The sequence below is a fragment of the Sinocyclocheilus anshuiensis genome, unplaced genomic scaffold, assembly GCF_001515605.1.
Source record: "Sinocyclocheilus anshuiensis isolate Anshui unplaced genomic scaffold, SAMN03320099.WGS_v1.1 scaffold914, whole genome shotgun sequence".
In the NCBI taxonomy this organism is placed as follows: Eukaryota; Metazoa; Chordata; class Actinopteri; order Cypriniformes; family Cyprinidae; genus Sinocyclocheilus; species Sinocyclocheilus anshuiensis.
Genome location: NW_015539870.1, coordinates 4,031,483 through 4,048,156, shown reverse-complemented (window position 1 = coordinate 4,048,156; position 16,674 = coordinate 4,031,483). Strand labels below are relative to the sequence as shown.

The window sequence follows — 16,674 nt, the reverse complement described above, 5'->3', positions numbered from 1 at the left end:
ATTATTATTAATTTTGTAATAAAGATTGAGTGGAAAAGTTTTTCATGTTATTCATTAAACTGTCAGTTGAGTTTTCGGTTTTCCAACCTTAGCTATCTCTATGGACACAATCCACTCTTGGTTGACCTGTAGTAATTCATATCATTTGCATCTGTGTCGTCCTTCAGTCTGTCAGAGCTCATGCCTAAAGTGAAGGCGGAGCAGGTGGAGACAGTGGAGGGCTGCACTCATGAGGTAAAAACACAAACACAGTGGATAAAAATACATCTCTGTTTAATGTCCATGTTGTGACCCGATCTTCCTTTCTCAGGTGGTTCTTCCTGCAGACGAGGAATACACTCCACTGAAACCACGCGTTGGAAAAGCAGCTAAGGTAATCTAATAAACCTCACTGAACATCCTCAGACAACATCGATGCTTTGCCTTTGTTTAAACAGGTTTTGCTTTGCTCATGCAGGAGTACCCCTTCATACTCGACCCTTTCCAGCGCGAGGCCATCCTGTGCATCGATAACAACCAGTCTGTGCTTGTGTCGGCCCACACATCGGCAGGAAAGACAGTGTGTGCTGAGTGAGTGTCCATTAAATTGAAAGCTTACAGTATATATATGGTTGATTCTTTTGATCCAAGTGAGTCTGTGCTGAGATTTGAGACTTTTTTTTCCTTCTGCACGCAGGTATGCCATTGCTCTGGCTCTCCGAGAAAAGCAGCGAGTGATCTTCACCAGCCCCATCAAAGCTCTGAGCAATCAGAAGTACAGAGAGATGTACGAAGAGTTCCAGGATGTGGGTCTGATGACCGGTGACATCACCATTAACCCCACGGCTTCTTGCCTGGTTATGACCACCGAGGTGAGACAGCAGCCCGTTATCCACTGGAACACCAACGACTGGTTCTTTATTTATTTGTTGTTTTGTTGGGGTGTTTTCTTTCAGATTTTGAGGAGCATGCTGTACAGAGGGTCAGAGGTTATGAGGGAGGTGGCATGGGTCATCTTTGATGAGATCCATTACATGAGAGACTCAGGTGGGTTGTACTTAATGTTTAATTGGCAGATGATCACCTGAAATTAGGGCTGTCACGATATCAGATATTTCACTACATGATTATCGGGCGGGGGGGGGATCACGATAACGATATATCACGTTGTCTATATTAGTCTTATGGTAGTAATTGTTCTATAGAAGTCTATATATGGGAGTAGCTGTTAAAGATGTTTAGATGAGCCCTTGATAAAGCAAACAAAACAAGCCCTGCAAATTAATAAAAGAACAGGTTATAAGGACACTTCATATTTAATAGTATTTGATGATTTGTTAATTGCATTTAATATATTATACTTTCAATGAAACATTTGCATTGGGTCTTTTTGGGTTTTTTGTTGCATTTACAACGTTATGACCAGCAGGCATCACCAGCGTGTGGCGTTTTGATTGATTCGAAACAGTGAATCATTTTGTGAAGCAAATGGTTCAATTGATTTAAAGCTTCGAAAAGGTTCGTTTCTCTCATCAGTAACCATGTATTTTCACCCCAAACTCGAATTATAGTGTCAGTCGAGTTTTTAAATAATCTTTCTGTGAACTGATGAGGCTTCTATACAGTATTTTACACAGTGCTAAAGGCTATGTCGATTAGCATTGCATTATAAATAAACATCCTTATGAAAAATGCCAGAGATGACTTGAACACAGATAAACCATATACTGTTGCAATCGTGTGGTAATTCTCTTCACGTTTCATCAGTCAAACATTTCTTTCTGCATTTTATTCAGCTACAGAGATAGCTGGATGCCTTTGTCCATATAAGGGATTTCCTGGAAAGTCATTTGTTTTAGATTATTCCTATGAACTTCCTGTGCAATGGTGCCCTCTGGCGTGGGGTATGAATGAAACAAATTACATGTGAAAGTTTAGCGCTGTGTACTTTTTGAAATATCATGGTTATCGCTAATAATGTTATATCACGACACCCCTAATTAACACGATAATGATATTTCATTTTTTGAATATCACGATTATTGTCAATACTGGTATATCATGACTCCCCTACCTGAAATATTGGCCGTTTACACACTGCAGCTAAATTCGGTTGTCGGTTCACCTTTAGTGCACACATTTCAATATTCTACGGCAGTGACAACCACATTATACAACCGAAATGACTCCTGAAAAAATCAGATAGTGATAACGGCATTTACAGAAATTCTACGCAGTGTGTACAGAACTGAACAGCTAGTTGTTAATGATGTATTTAAATGCTTATCAGTTGTGTCTGTCTTCTGTATGTGCGGTGCAAGAAATCACAGTGAATCAGTTACATTTTGACTCATTAGTGTTGCCAGATCTTGCTAAAAAAAACAGCAAATAAGATCAAGCCCATAAACTTAAATCCAAACACGTTATCTTGAAAATACTTCTACTCTATTGACTCTATAAACTGGATTGCTTTATGAGTCGAGCCTAAACAACAAGCCCAAAGACGCTTAAAAAGTGTTGCTTCTAATAGGTGGACATGGCAACCCTTCAAGAGCACGCTCTGCCAAGCAGCCTTCCAAACATAAACAAAACACGGTGGCTCTGTTTGTTTGCTGTAATATTACTTTGGTCAATAATAGCTGGTACCAAACACTGAAGATGGAAAAATGTTGCTATGCTTACAACGATTTCATTCAGCCGTCATTGACTTTGTGTCTTTCTGGTCACATGACCTGCAGAGCGTGGAGTGGTCTGGGAGGAAACCATCATCCTACTGCCAGACAACGTGCATCATGTCTTCCTGTCAGCCACCATTCCCAACGCTCGACAGTTTGCTGAGTGGATTTGTCACCTCCACAAACAGGTGGATTATCACCTTAGCAACCACTCAGAACACTTTAGCGACCACCTAACAACAGACACTGCAAATGCTGTTTTTTAAACTAACTGAAATAAGTTTAAATACTAAAATTACTAAATCTAAAAATAAATGACAGCTATATAGATATATATAAGCAGAAACTAATGAATCAAATGCACATAAAATTAAAATTAAAACTGAAGATATAAAAACTAATTTAAAGTATTAATATTAATTTATATTACAAATATATAATTGCTATATATACACCTATATTAGTATATAAATAGTAATGTTATGCGCATTAGGTCTGCTTAAATCATCAATGTTCTCTAAAGTAAATCAATTCGGTTTAAAGGGACATCTGATGTCAGCTATAATGCATCCATAATTCCTGCAGGAAGATTGTGAGTTCCTTGTGTTTACTTGCAGCCCTGCCACGTGGTGTACACAGATTACCGGCCCACTCCACTGCAGCACTACATCTTTCCAGCAGGGGGCGATGGACTCCACCTGGTTGTGGATGAGAACGTGAGTAGCTGAATGCTTTGGATAGCTGCATTAACACCTTTATTCCGTCATCAGAGATGAAGGTTAAGCACACTCGAATGATCTCTGGTATGTGCCGTCCTCTGTGTTTCTGAATGGAATTTGTGTTCTATTATCTGTCGTGGGTGTGGTATTGGAACTGTCATTTCAAGAGTGGCACATCTAGATGTAATTCAACACAGATCCTCAAACCTGGACTATCTGTGTGTGTGTATGTGTGTGTGTTGCATAACTTCCAAGCCACAAGCACGCAACAAGCTGATCAAGTTTAAGAAAATATTCCTAGTATCATTGCAGTTATGTAATCATATTTTTATGTTTTTTCTTGTCAGGGAGAGTTCAGAGAAGACAATTTTAACACAGCAATGCAGGTCCTGAGGGACGCGGGGGACACGGGAGGCAATGTTGGGGGCAAATGGGACCCCAAAGGCAGAAAGGGTGGAACCAAAGGTTAGTATTCAACAGTCAACATTAAATCAAAATAACAGTGTTTTTCCAAGGAAAAAGTTGCTCATTCCAGCAGCTGACACCCACTTTCATGATCCGATCCATTTCTGAGGATTAAAATTCAATTTGACCATTTCAGCATTTTGTTCTTTTAATTTGTTTAATATCCTGTTTTACATGGAAATAAAATCAGATTAAGTAAGTAATCTGATATTATTCATGTTCATTTGAAGGTTATATTGTGTAATATTGTGCAGTGAGAAGCCCCAAACCCTCAATTCGGTCACTAGTTCAGATAAATGGTTAAGCACAGATGGACTCCCATTGATTTGCTGTGAATCTTGCATATTGACTAATCCGCATAATCAATATTGCACTGTTTGCACCAAATATTAATGTCCATTTTGCGTGAGCCGGTCACAAATAGTCAGCTGAGATTTTGTTGTTGTTGACAGCTTGTGCTAACAGGGCTCCAGACTGCGACTAAAACAGTCAAAAATATTAATTTGCGAGTGAAGTTTTTGCTGAGGTCGCCACTGGTGGGTGACTATATATATTTACATGTTATGACTTAAAAATTAGCATGTAATGCCTTTTTTCCTGATTGTTTTGCGATTTCATAATTTGCCATGTTCACGTATTAAACTGAGACGATGCGCATCAAAGTTTTAGTGGAAAAAAGTGTTTCAAACAGTCCTCATCTCTGCCGCTCAGCAGCGCTGACGCACACCTGTTAAACGCAGCTTAGTTGTGCAGCGCGAGAGAGATCGAAATAACAGAGACGTGCAAGTAAAAGTGCAGAAAAGCAGAGTCTATTTCGTGCACAACTTGAACAAACTACAACAGGTAAAGCTGTCAGCTGTGTGGATATTGGCAATATCGTTAACAATTCTCGTTTATAATCATGACTAATATGGCTTCTTCTTATCAAGATCTTAGTCTATGCTGTGTTCTGTTAATGCATGGACTACATGTTATTTGAAGCACACTTGCCTCCATTAATCGCAAAAATCGCATTGCATAATGAACATGAATTAACATCAAAACGTAGCCTATTTTATAAGAGAGCCTACAGTACAACTTACTGAAATGTCTCATGTAAAAGCTCATTCAGTGTTTCAAACTGCAAAAAACGTGTAAAGCTTGTAAACATTGCAACGTAATAATACATTTACCTCAGAATAACCATTCGGTGTCCATAAGCTCATCAGTCAGCTAGAAAAATAACTATAAAGAAGAGCATTTTGCTATTTTTATGCTCTTTTGGATATTAATATTTTTACTTAACCTGTTGTCTTCATGATTTAACTCCTCCTACAAAATAGCATTTTACTAATGAAGAAAAACAGACAGAATGTGTGAAAGACATATGACAACACTTATAGGATTCATTGATGAGGAGCCCAAACTACACTCAGTGGCCAAGTGATGCTTATGGTCCATGATATTTGTACAGAGTCTGTGTAATAAACAATGCGTGACTGTATATTTCAAGTTGGAAAAGACGTTTAGTTCCCACTTTAAGTGAACCTTAATTCCCAGGTCATCTACAAGATTGATTAAAATGCTGATAAATTCAAGAAAAGATGAGATATAAACGCATGAAAGTATGATTGAAATGTTAAAAAATTATAATAAATTAAACCCGTTTATTCTATGGCACCTAAAAAATAATTTGGCACCTAAAATTTTTTCTTATAGGAGCCAATGGCTCCTTACTTGATTTTTTTGTTTGGAGCCCTGGCTAATATAAACGAAGCACAAAATATTCTGAAACATTACTCCCAAACTCAAATATGATGTTCTGAGCATAGTTCTCATGATTTAAATCAAGCTGAAGTTCAGCTTGATGGAAATTAAATTAACTTTAATTTTTTAAAGTTCTTTAAACACACACACATAAAAGCAGAAGTATTTAAGTCATTTTAAATGTAACATGATTTTATAGAATTTATGTGCAGTATTAAAAATATTCCTTTTGAGATTACATTTAACTCTTAATAAACTTTTAGTCTTCAGTGTCACACATTAATGCTTTTATTTTTTGCACTGTCCACTTGTGATCGAATTGCCTGATGGTTATTAATATTAAGTGTAAACGGGGTATTAGATGTTGGGAACATGCTGGCTGCTGTATTTAATAATTGTTTTGTTTGTTTGTTTTTTCTCTTAGGTCCATCTAATGTCTTTAAGATTGTGAAGATGATCATGGAAAGGAACTTCCAGCCGGTGATCATCTTTAGCTTTAGTAAGAAAGAATGTGAGGCTTACGCACTGCAGGTGGCCAAACTGGATTTCAACACAGGTATTTATGTTATAATAATTAATAATGCTTCTTGCCAAGACTAGTAGTGTTGTTCTTACTTGAGTTAAGGTTCTAAATGGATATCTTTCAGTCACACCTGCAAGGACTGATTCTTAGGTTAAACTAATCCTTGGAAAGAGGAGTAATGTAATTTTTCTTCTTTGAAGAAATATTTGCTTGTTTTTCATTTTAGAACTAGAAGGTTTATCTCACTCTTATTGCTCAAATATGGGAGCAATGATGATTTATCTATCCTATTAATTACAAAGAGATAGAAAAAAAAAAAGCAAATCATGGCCAAAAAACCGTCTGAGAAAGAAATGAGCTCAGCTTTGGGCTTCTTTTGGAGAATTTTTCATTTCTGAAACGGTTACCGGGAGTTCTTTATCAAGTATTGATCTGTTTGAAACAGAATTTGTTACAGAGCCAAACACATGAACGTGGCCCTATTGATGTGTCATGACTTCTGTTCTCTCTTGTGGGAAACGGACGGCATGCACAACTTTTAACAGTCTTCAAAAGTGTCACCACTTCCCATACTGCTTCGATTTGCAAGACCTAATTGGATTTTGTTTCAAAAGTGACTGATGTCGTGCACATAGAAGCGTTGCATTATTGTGAATTTTTAAACATGTTTTGATTGAGAAATAGCGTGCACTTAAGAGTTGAAGTCTTTGGCTTTTGATGGTGTATGGGTGAGCACTTCGGACCGCACTAGCAGTCATCCGCACAGCTGTTGCTGTTTTGCGAGTCTTGCTTGAGGTGGGGAGAGTGTTTTCATTGGCTCTATCGGAGCACATCCGAATCATCATAAGAGCTTTCCAGCTCAAGTGTGATTTTTTATAGAGGGTTTCCAGAACATTTTGCATGCACAAGTGGAGTTGGTTTTCTAATCTTTTGAGGAGTTGCTTATGCAGAGATGGTCTGAAGTAATGTTGTGGCCATATTGGGATAGACAGACTCTTGGATTAGTCTGTATCTAGGTTCTCAACTGGTTGGTCTGCTATTTTGTTGATGGAACAGAAAAAAACAATGCTAAATGCAAACAATAAAATGCACCTAACCATATGATCATGCATAAAAAAATAGCTAAATAAACTTGAGAGGACAATGAAGTCAAAAATGTCAAGGTGTCATGTGGTGCAACCAATATGCAGAAACAACAGGGAAAAGAGGACCCCTGCAGACCCTCATGAAGTCATTTAGTCTCTTAAAATATCAGACAGTTTGAACTTGTTACTTTGTGACTTGGAAAGGTTAGGTCAGGTTTAAAAAATGTCATTTGGTACGACTTCCCAAAAATGTATTATTTGTGAATTAATAATTAATGCATAAAATGTTAATAATTCATGAAATTTGTTAAATACTTTTGAAAAATTATTTGTTGTTTATATAAAACAACATAACATCTTAAGACTTTTATGGTGAATTTCACTGCCTAGAGAATGCAAGTCAACTTTTGTTAAACGTCTGGCCGTGTTTGATTTATTAATGATCAGTTTTTAAGTAATGTCACACGGGACTGAATGCAATTATTATATTGTGAAAATGAATATATCAGTGTTTGGTGTTATTCAGATACTACTAGAGAATGCAAGTCAACTTTTGTTAAACGTCTGGCCGTGTTTGATTTATTAATGATCAGTTTTTAAGTAATGTCACACGGGACTGAATGCAAAGTCCAACATTTTTTTTGTTACAATTGTACTAATTTTGTGTGTTTTAGTAATTTTTAGTATTTTTTTATATGCAATTTTTTTTTATTTAAAATTCTGATTTAATTTAGTAAATCAAGTTAAACTGAATTAAAATAAAACAGTTTTATGTATAATTGTATTTTGAATAACAAAACAACAAGTTTAATAACCCTGGAATATATGCATTAATGTTGTTAAAAAAAGTTAAATACATTTATTTAATTGCTCGAAATTTGTCAGCTCTTATTGCCATTGTTTTAATAAACTTCAATTTATTTTAAAGCCTATTTTTTTCCATTGTTGACGATTTTGGCATTGTGTTGGGTCACCATTTGATGTCCTAAAGCAAAGCCAGTTGAGAACTGCTGCTCTATATTTAGTCTGTTTTTTGTTATGCTGTGAATTTTAATGCGCTAAGCCTACGACTACACCACATGCTGAAAGCAGAAATAGAGATGTTCTAATCCTTCATGACACATCTAGACTCTGTTTGGAGCAAGAAAACATGATAGCTCTCCCTTTCCCCAGTACACTTCTTGAATATTTTCTTTTTCTCCATCTCATTCTATACGCTGCCCCCACTGTGTATATTTCTCTCTGGTTTATAGTGTTTTTCATGCAATCATGGAAAGTCCTCTGAGCTGCTGTATAAAACACACACACACACACCTACCTTGTGATACTGGCTGTGTTTCAGAGATCTTTAAGCTGACACACATGCACGCTGAAGTATTCCAGTGTGCATCTGTTGTTTGATTTCTAACTTCTCTATCTAACTCCAGGTGACGAGAAGAAACTGGTGGAAGAAGTGTTCAACAATGCCACAGACTGCCTGTCTGATGAAGACAAAAAGCTGCCACAGGTAATTCTTTGCACAGACTTCTGTTTTGTACAATGTTGTATTACGTGATCTGTCTATGTTAATATTATAAGTTAACTAATATTTATTTAAGTTACCGACATACTCTGATAACTTTACTTGTTTGCCTGAATATCATTGCATGGTGAGTATTTCAACACAATTTGGTTGTGGATTGCTCAAATTAACATTTAAGGGAATTTTTTTACTCTTCTTCAGGCCATCCAAGATGTAGTTTGTTTCTTCATAGGAACAGATTTGGAGAAATGTAGTTCTATTCATAATGCTACTTTCTCCAGTGAAAAAGTCGTCTTGTCTGAATCAGGAGAGAAATATGCACTGATCAAGCACAGTTTACAAGTGAAAACAGTAAAGTTCTAAACAAATATGTGGGTGGATTTGGTCACGGTTTAAAGTTAAAACGCCTTAATGATTCATTTGTTTCTTTCAAACACTCAGCTTTTCACTTCACAATGTTAATTGATGGACTGGAGTGGTGTGGGTTACTTGTGGATTATTGTTTTTATCAGCTGTTTGGACTCTCATTCTGACGGCACCCATTCACTGCAGAGCATCCATTGGTGAGCAAGTGATGTAATGTGAAATTTCTCCCATGAAGAAACAAACTCATCTACATCTTTGATGGTCTAGCGGTGAGCACATTTTTAACACACTTTTATTTTTGGGTGAACTATTCCTTTAACAAATGTGATATTTATATATATTTTTTTATTTACAGTCATTCCATCAATGTTTTTTAAACAAGCTAACTTCAACAGCCCATGCTTTCCTTTAAAAAAAAAAAAAACTATGAGTTAATAAAAACATCAAGATTTAGCACAGGGACACTGTGAAATGCAAGTCATTGTCCAGTGGGATGTATTTTAACAAGCCAGATATATTAATAAGAATCTAAATGTTGCCACATTTTTTGGGTGGCATTTTTTTTATTAAATGGTAGTAAATTACACAACACAAAATTGCTTATAAATCTATTTTCATCTAGTTGAATACCCTAAACTGTTTCTCACATGTACCACGTTAAGCTTTTAAGATGTTAAAGTTTCTACCATTATTAACATCTACATTTGTGAGTTTTAATGTTTTAGCAAAATATTAACTTAAACTTGTAAGCTGTTGCTTTGGTAATTGAAGGTCTGCCACACAAACCACAGTAAAGTCAGGCAGAACGTGTTAAACTTGTTTAAAGTGACTGGGTGTTTTAGCAAATCCCTAAATGGTTTCAAGAGGCTCGTAAAACTTTCCACTCTCTCTTCGGGTCCTCCTGTCCGCTGTTACTCCTACACCACATTTCCTCCACTACTACATCTCAACAGTGCTGTCATCCATTCCCACATTGCAGGACAGCAGTATTTGGCTCGTACTCATGTAGTAGAGGTGCTGATCTCAGATCAGATGGTCTTCATGAACGCTGCTCTGTCAGTGTAAAGATAAACCGATCCTCCATCAGAACTCCTGCTGTTGGAGGATGAGTGATTACAGAACTAGTTCAAATATGCCGTTTGTGTAAATGTTGCCTTTATGAGGAACAGACCATCCTTCAACTTGACCCCTGTCTGTTTGTTCTCAATGACATATTTCTGCAAGCTTATTCTGAGCTCCTTATGCTGCTGACCCAGATTTGTCTTTGCGGATATTTTCACTGCCCTGATACACAAATAGTAGATTTTAAATTATTCCATCTTGTTTTTGAAAAATATATAATTTATGAAAATTATAATTTTAATAGCTTTACATTTTAAATGAGATATGTAGTCAATAAGTCATAACGTTTTATTAGTAGTAGTAATAGTAATTATAAAATATATTCTAATTATTATAGCTGGATATATGCAGATAAAATGTAACCACATGAAATTAACTACTATACAACTGTACATTCATAAATCATTTTTTTATGGAATGGAATTTATATCATTTTTCCAATCCATATATTCTCATTTAGGTCCATTACTTGTTTTTAAAGGTCTATTTTATTACAAAAAAAAAGACCCAGTTTCTAAATAAAAATCATCCTATTTTGGAGAAATGAGAATGTCCAAGCTGCTCTTTTCCACACATTGAAAGCAGAGGGGGCCCAAAACACAGCTGTGAATTACCATTCTCTCTCATTGTATGGTAGAGATCAGCTCAGACTATTTGTATTCCATACAAGGAAGTAAGGGCGAGTAAACAGAGACCGACTTTTGATTTTTAGGTGACCCATTCCTTGAAAATGTTGTACTTTTTGTTCATGCCTTGAAAAATCTGGTGTTAACAGGGCTTTAAGCTGGTCTTGATTAGCTACACTATGCTATTCTGACTGAGCTGTGATTAAACACAGTAATAACGTGACACAGCATGACCTGGAAGAGTCCTGAAGCCGTGTGTGTTTAATTGGGATCGTTTACCAACAGGTGGAGCATGTTCTGCCGTTGCTGAAGAGAGGAATTGGAATTCATCATGGCGGCCTCCTCCCGATCCTTAAAGAGACCATTGAGATCCTGTTCTCTGAGGGGCTGCTAAAGGTGAGATACTTCAAGCAACCTTCATGTGACTGGAAGCACCTTTGTGTAATGTTGGATAAACACACCTTGGCTGAACATTGAGTCATTCATAATTGACAAACTTTTTCAAGTTTTGTTTTGTTTGCTGTCGGGTTTTGTTTTCTTCGGTATTGTTTGGTTTTATTTTGTTTAATACATTCACTCTTGTTTGGTTTGTTTGGTTTTTATTTGTATTTATTTCTTTTTGTTTGTTTAGTTTATTTTTATTCACTCACCTTGGTTTTCATTTATGAAATTCTCTCGTGGAATACAAAAGATACTTTTTTTTAAGGTAAATGAAGAATGAAGCAGTCAAAAATGACACTTAAAATCAATAAATATAGTCCACATGACTCTATATTCCATGTCTTCTGATGTCGTTTGTCAGCTTTGTGTGAGGAACATGAAAATAGTCATCATTTACTCTGCAGAAGCTCCAAGAATAATGTCATTTTAATGTTATTTGATGGCAAATGTCAGTAGGGTCTTGCATATTTTGTGTCCCGACATAATTAACATCACAGTTATTTTTAAAGTTATATAAGCTAATTCACTGTATATTCAATACAGTGAATCGTGTGTTCCCCACACAAAATGATTGCGTGGCTTCAGAAATCCAATGTATCAACGTGTGTATGCATGTGTGTGTATTTATCTATCTCTCTGTCGTTCTTTAGGCCTTGTTTGCTACAGAAACATTTGCCATGGGAATCAACATGCCTGCAAGAACCGTACTCTTCACCAGTGCACGCAAATTTGACGGCAAAGACTTCCGCTGGGTAAATCACAAACATTATCTTCTGTCCTGCTTCTCACAGTAATCACTAATCAAATTTCCAAGTGCATTTCCTTGCCTCTTCATCCACCGTTGCACAGAGAGGACACGGGGTCGAGCAACAGTGCCGTCCAAGCTGCCACGTATTGTTTGCGTGAGTGTGAGGCAATGACTCGAGCTGTTGTGAATAAAAGAATCCCTTGACTTTTATACTTCGGCAGAGAGCGAGTGAGCGATGGAAGCTGCCATCCAAAACGTTTTGTAAGAAACATCTGGTATCCATGAGTCTGCCAGAAAAAGCATGCTCAAGGTTTTGGCTAACCGATCGCAGGCACTGAACCCCTCTCTGGGACGTTTAGCAGTTAATAGAAGATAAAACTGATCTGGGGTCAGCGGCGGGTTGCTGTAATATAGTGGAGGAACGTTAGGAGGGGTTATCAGGCAAAAACCATGTTGGCAAAACGAATGGGCTGATTGATACGTTACATTGTTTGAGGCTGATGCCAGAATGTGATTTATCAGAGCCGTACCAGTAAGGAACTTTCAGATGGAAACCTTATCGTTTGGGCAACTGCAGATGTTTCCCCAGAGCAAAATCTATTAACAACCACATCTTGTGGTGATTTTACCACCATTATGCATGTCAACAGAGCGTCCAACTTCCTGATCAATGGAAAACATGAAAAGCAATGCAGAGAAATGTAGAAGATGAAGTATATACTGATGTTCAAAAGTTTAGGCTTTTAAAAAAAATACTTTTTTTCAGAAGTGAAAAATTGATCAGAAGTGACCGTAAATGTTTGTTGCAAAAAAGTTATAGTTCAAATATATGCCTTTCTTTTTAACTTTATATTCATGAGTCAACAAAAGGGTATCACAGTTTCCACAAAAATATGAAGCAGCACAACTGTTTTCAACAATGATGATAATTGAGCAGCAACTCAGCATATTAGAATGATTTCTGGAGGATCATGTGACAATGAAGACTGGAAAACTTGCAATTATATTTCACTAATACTCTTTGAATGTATTTTTGATCAAATTGCAGTCAGGAGACCTCTTTTAAAAAACTTTTTTTAAAAATGTAGGGAAAGTGATTTGAAATACATTTAACATGAAATAAAATAATCTGTTTACTTTTTAAAAAATACTTATTCCTGGTTTTATTTTAAACAATTCATCCGTTTTTGGTCCCTGGTAATTTTAGAGTTTCATAGCCATATATTTCATTAACTACAAGATTTCTATAAACATTAACTAAACAAAGTGGAACAAAACAGGAAGTAAATAACCGATAACAAAAATAAGAAACATTATTTAAATAAAATCTAATAAATGTAGTGTGCCACACTTTTGGGTTTGTTCTTTTACAGTTGGTTTACTGTAAATAACTAAATTTTACCATTAACTGCATATATTGCCTTGTTCAGTATAATTTGATAGATTTTTGTAGATGTTAAAAAACAGTATTTACTGTAAAATGATGCATACTATACTGTTAAATACAAAAGATATCTGTATATGGTAAGGTATGTTTAACCAATTAACATGTTTTTTTTGTTGGTTTTTTTTACATTCTTTGTCTATTAGAAGTACAAACAGTTTTTACAGTGCTCATTTTGTTGCTTTATTTTTATGTTTTTGTTCCCAAACGCTGCAGTAAAGTGATTTTTTTTTTCCCAACCCTCCACATTAGATCACCTCTGGAGAGTATATCCAGATGTCAGGACGTGCCGGCAGAAGAGGAATGGATGAGAGAGGAATAGTCATTTTCATGGTGGATGAGAAGATGAGCCCTGCGGTGGGCAAACAGTTACTGAAGGTAACACTGTAATGAAAATTACATTTTTGGGTGAACTGCATGGGTAAAGCATTTCTCCACACGTTTTGTTCAGGTGGCGGCCAACACACTGACACAAAAACTCTCTGATCCTAAACCCCTGATCCCCCTCTAAGCCTTGGCACGCTCTGTGAGGGGCTGTCGTTAATACACTCTTTAACATGAAGTCCATAAGCGCTCTTGGTCTCATATCCCTGCCTGCCAAGATTCGTCCCTGCGGACTCCCGATCCCCCCTCTGAAGCTTGCATTGCCGCATCCCATCTCTGCTTGAGGTCCATTAAAGTATTGCTCAATGCCTTGTTTGACTGAATTCGAATTGTATTTCATCATGGTTCTGCTGTAAAGTTTCCAGGAGAATACTAGGAAAGCAGTGTCATTAAAAAGAATAGACTTCTCCGTTTTCTCCTGCCTTGGTAGCATAAGCTTTTTATTTTACACATTGTATAAAAGAGTAAAAAGTATAAAGAAAGATTGGAATGGGTAATTATTGAATATTTACAATATATTTGATTTCACTACTTCTGTATTACCAAATATCAAGATAAAATGTGGCAATGGTTTCAGTGAGCTTTTGATTTGGCCATTATGACGTTTTAATAGTATTAAGATGTTTTAATAGCATCCGATACTTTAGTATCAGAACTGTTCATGTTTTTCTGTGAATCAGGGAATCAATTCAAAACTCTGATTCAACTATTCATTTGTGTCTTTACTTGAAAGGTTTTGCATGTAATTTTTCATGCATTGAAGGTGTTTAGTAAAAAATTACGTTGTTAAAAGTGCTTTTTATTATATATTAGTACAAATAAATGAAAATGAATCTTATTTGTGGAAAACATACAAAAGTAGATATTTACTGATTTCTTAAATTAAACATTTAGAATTATTTTAAAACAGTGGTTGTTTGGGTGAAATTATGATTTCTCTGAGGAAAAGGAAAACAATATACAAGCCATTTTTAGAACAAACACGTAAATTTGAAGATATATCATTATATAAGATATATTATTGTCAAATGGTTAAATGCAGCGTCCAGCCCTATTGTTGCAGAAAACTTTTTAATTAGTCTTCCTCTTAGCGTATGGGTGTTAGTGGATTGTGTTGGATTTATGTCATATTCATGGTTTATTCAGTAGCATCTTTTATGCTTGTAGGGTTCGGCGGATCCTCTGAACAGTGCGTTTCACCTGACCTACAACATGGTGCTCAATTTACTGCGTGTGGAGGAGATCAACCCAGAGTACATGCTGGAGAAATCGTTCTACCAGTTCCAGCACTATAGAGCTGTGCCTGGTGTTGTGGAGAGTAAGAACAATCATGATTTAAAGGAATGTTTCTCATAGTTAAAATTCTGTAATCGTTCTGTAATCTGTGGAAAAGAGCAGCAGGAACATTCTTCAAATGTCTTCTTTTGCTTTTCACTGGAAAAGCATGTTAGTCGTGGGTTTAGAACAACACAACAGTTAAAATTTGGTTCAAACTAGCTTTGCTTGTAACATATGAGTGAGTTGTGTTGTTACAGTTTTCAGAGCTACTTGGAAATTATTTTTAGCATTCCTTTCTTCATTTCTGTTTCTGTGATTCCCACAGAGATGAAAAAGCTGGAGGAGGAGTATAATGCAATACGAATCCCTAACGAAGAGAGTGTGGTGACCTACTACAAGATCCGTCAGCAGCTGGCCAAACTAGGCAAAGAAATCGAGGAGTTTATTCACAAACCTAGATATTGCCTGCCCTTCCTGCATCCAGGCAGACTGGTCAGGGTAAATGTCCAACGGCTCTTGCTGTACACACTAATACAGTTAATGCTTCATCCAATTCAAACTAGCAACTTTCGTTAGAAGTTGTAGCGGTCACAGACTTGCTTTTGTTGGTTTGTTGAGACACTGAAAATGCTAAACACTCGTTGGGTTTTTCATATCCAGGTGAAAAAAGAAGATCTGGATTTTGGCTGGGGTTTAGTCGTCAATTTCCACAAGAAGACAAATGTCAAGGTATTGCCATATGCTCATACTGCCCAACTCAGAGGTCATATATCTTGAGGAATCAAATTTTACTTGATCTTATGATATAGATGTTCCTATATAAACATTGTGACTTTGAGAACTCATGACTGCCAAGTGAGAAAAAAAAAACCTTTTATGAAACTAAGCTACAAAAATGATTAATTCTGCATCACTGCTGCTTTCTGACATCTGATGACACAGATACATCAACGCTTGGTTCTTAAATGGCCAGCAGCAAAAAAAAAAAACCCTGAACTACTTTATTTAAAAACGTCAGAGTTTTTGGTGGAGAAAAAAAAGTAATGTCTGTGTTGTTGTAGGCTGGAGGTGGTGATGCCGACCCGTTGTTTGTGGTGGAGGTTCTGCTTCACTGCAGCAAAGACAGCGTGAAAAACGCGGCCACAGAGGCAGCCAAACCAGCAGGCCCAGAGTGATATAGTAAGAAAATCTAATGGCCATGAAACTTTTTGCAATATTTGATATGATTAATTTTAAATTTAATTAACTTGTAATTTAGTGTTAAACCGTAAATGGTGTTATTTTAGTATTATTTATGTATTATTATAGTAATTATGAATGTTTTGGAGAGAGTGACACTGGGAACTTGATTGCAAACATGACCCTGAAATGCCACACCAGATTAGATTTTATGTAAAAACATAGCTTACCTCAACCATGTACAGGAAACCACCAAAGTAGACACATCAGAGACCAGAGCTATAAAACATGCCATCTGAACGTGTGTGTGTGTGTGTGTGTGTGTGTGTGTGTGTGTGTGTGTGTGTGTGTGTGTGTATGTATGTATGTATA

The 16,674-nt window shown here is 36.4% G+C and overlaps 1 protein-coding gene across 1 annotated transcript in view; it reads left to right on the top strand.

Annotated features, from left to right (window-relative positions):
• Positions 1 to 16,674, top strand: part of mtrex (Mtr4 exosome RNA helicase) — a 38,680-nt gene that overhangs the window by 1,880 nt on the left and 20,126 nt on the right. Inside the window, exons 3-19 of the mRNA XM_016481671.1 lie at positions 168 to 234; positions 311 to 373; positions 458 to 570; positions 677 to 851; positions 936 to 1,026; positions 2,718 to 2,842; positions 3,272 to 3,370; positions 3,721 to 3,838; positions 6,009 to 6,140; positions 8,620 to 8,699; positions 11,114 to 11,224; positions 11,920 to 12,021; positions 13,714 to 13,839; positions 15,013 to 15,163; positions 15,449 to 15,621; positions 15,784 to 15,852; positions 16,185 to 16,294. Coding sequence (XP_016337157.1) covers positions 168 to 234; positions 311 to 373; positions 458 to 570; positions 677 to 851; positions 936 to 1,026; positions 2,718 to 2,842; positions 3,272 to 3,370; positions 3,721 to 3,838; positions 6,009 to 6,140; positions 8,620 to 8,699; positions 11,114 to 11,224; positions 11,920 to 12,021; positions 13,714 to 13,839; positions 15,013 to 15,163; positions 15,449 to 15,621; positions 15,784 to 15,852; positions 16,185 to 16,294 — 1,905 coding nt within the window. The remainder of the gene's footprint in view (positions 1 to 167; positions 235 to 310; positions 374 to 457; positions 571 to 676; positions 852 to 935; positions 1,027 to 2,717; positions 2,843 to 3,271; positions 3,371 to 3,720; positions 3,839 to 6,008; positions 6,141 to 8,619; positions 8,700 to 11,113; positions 11,225 to 11,919; positions 12,022 to 13,713; positions 13,840 to 15,012; positions 15,164 to 15,448; positions 15,622 to 15,783; positions 15,853 to 16,184; positions 16,295 to 16,674) is intronic.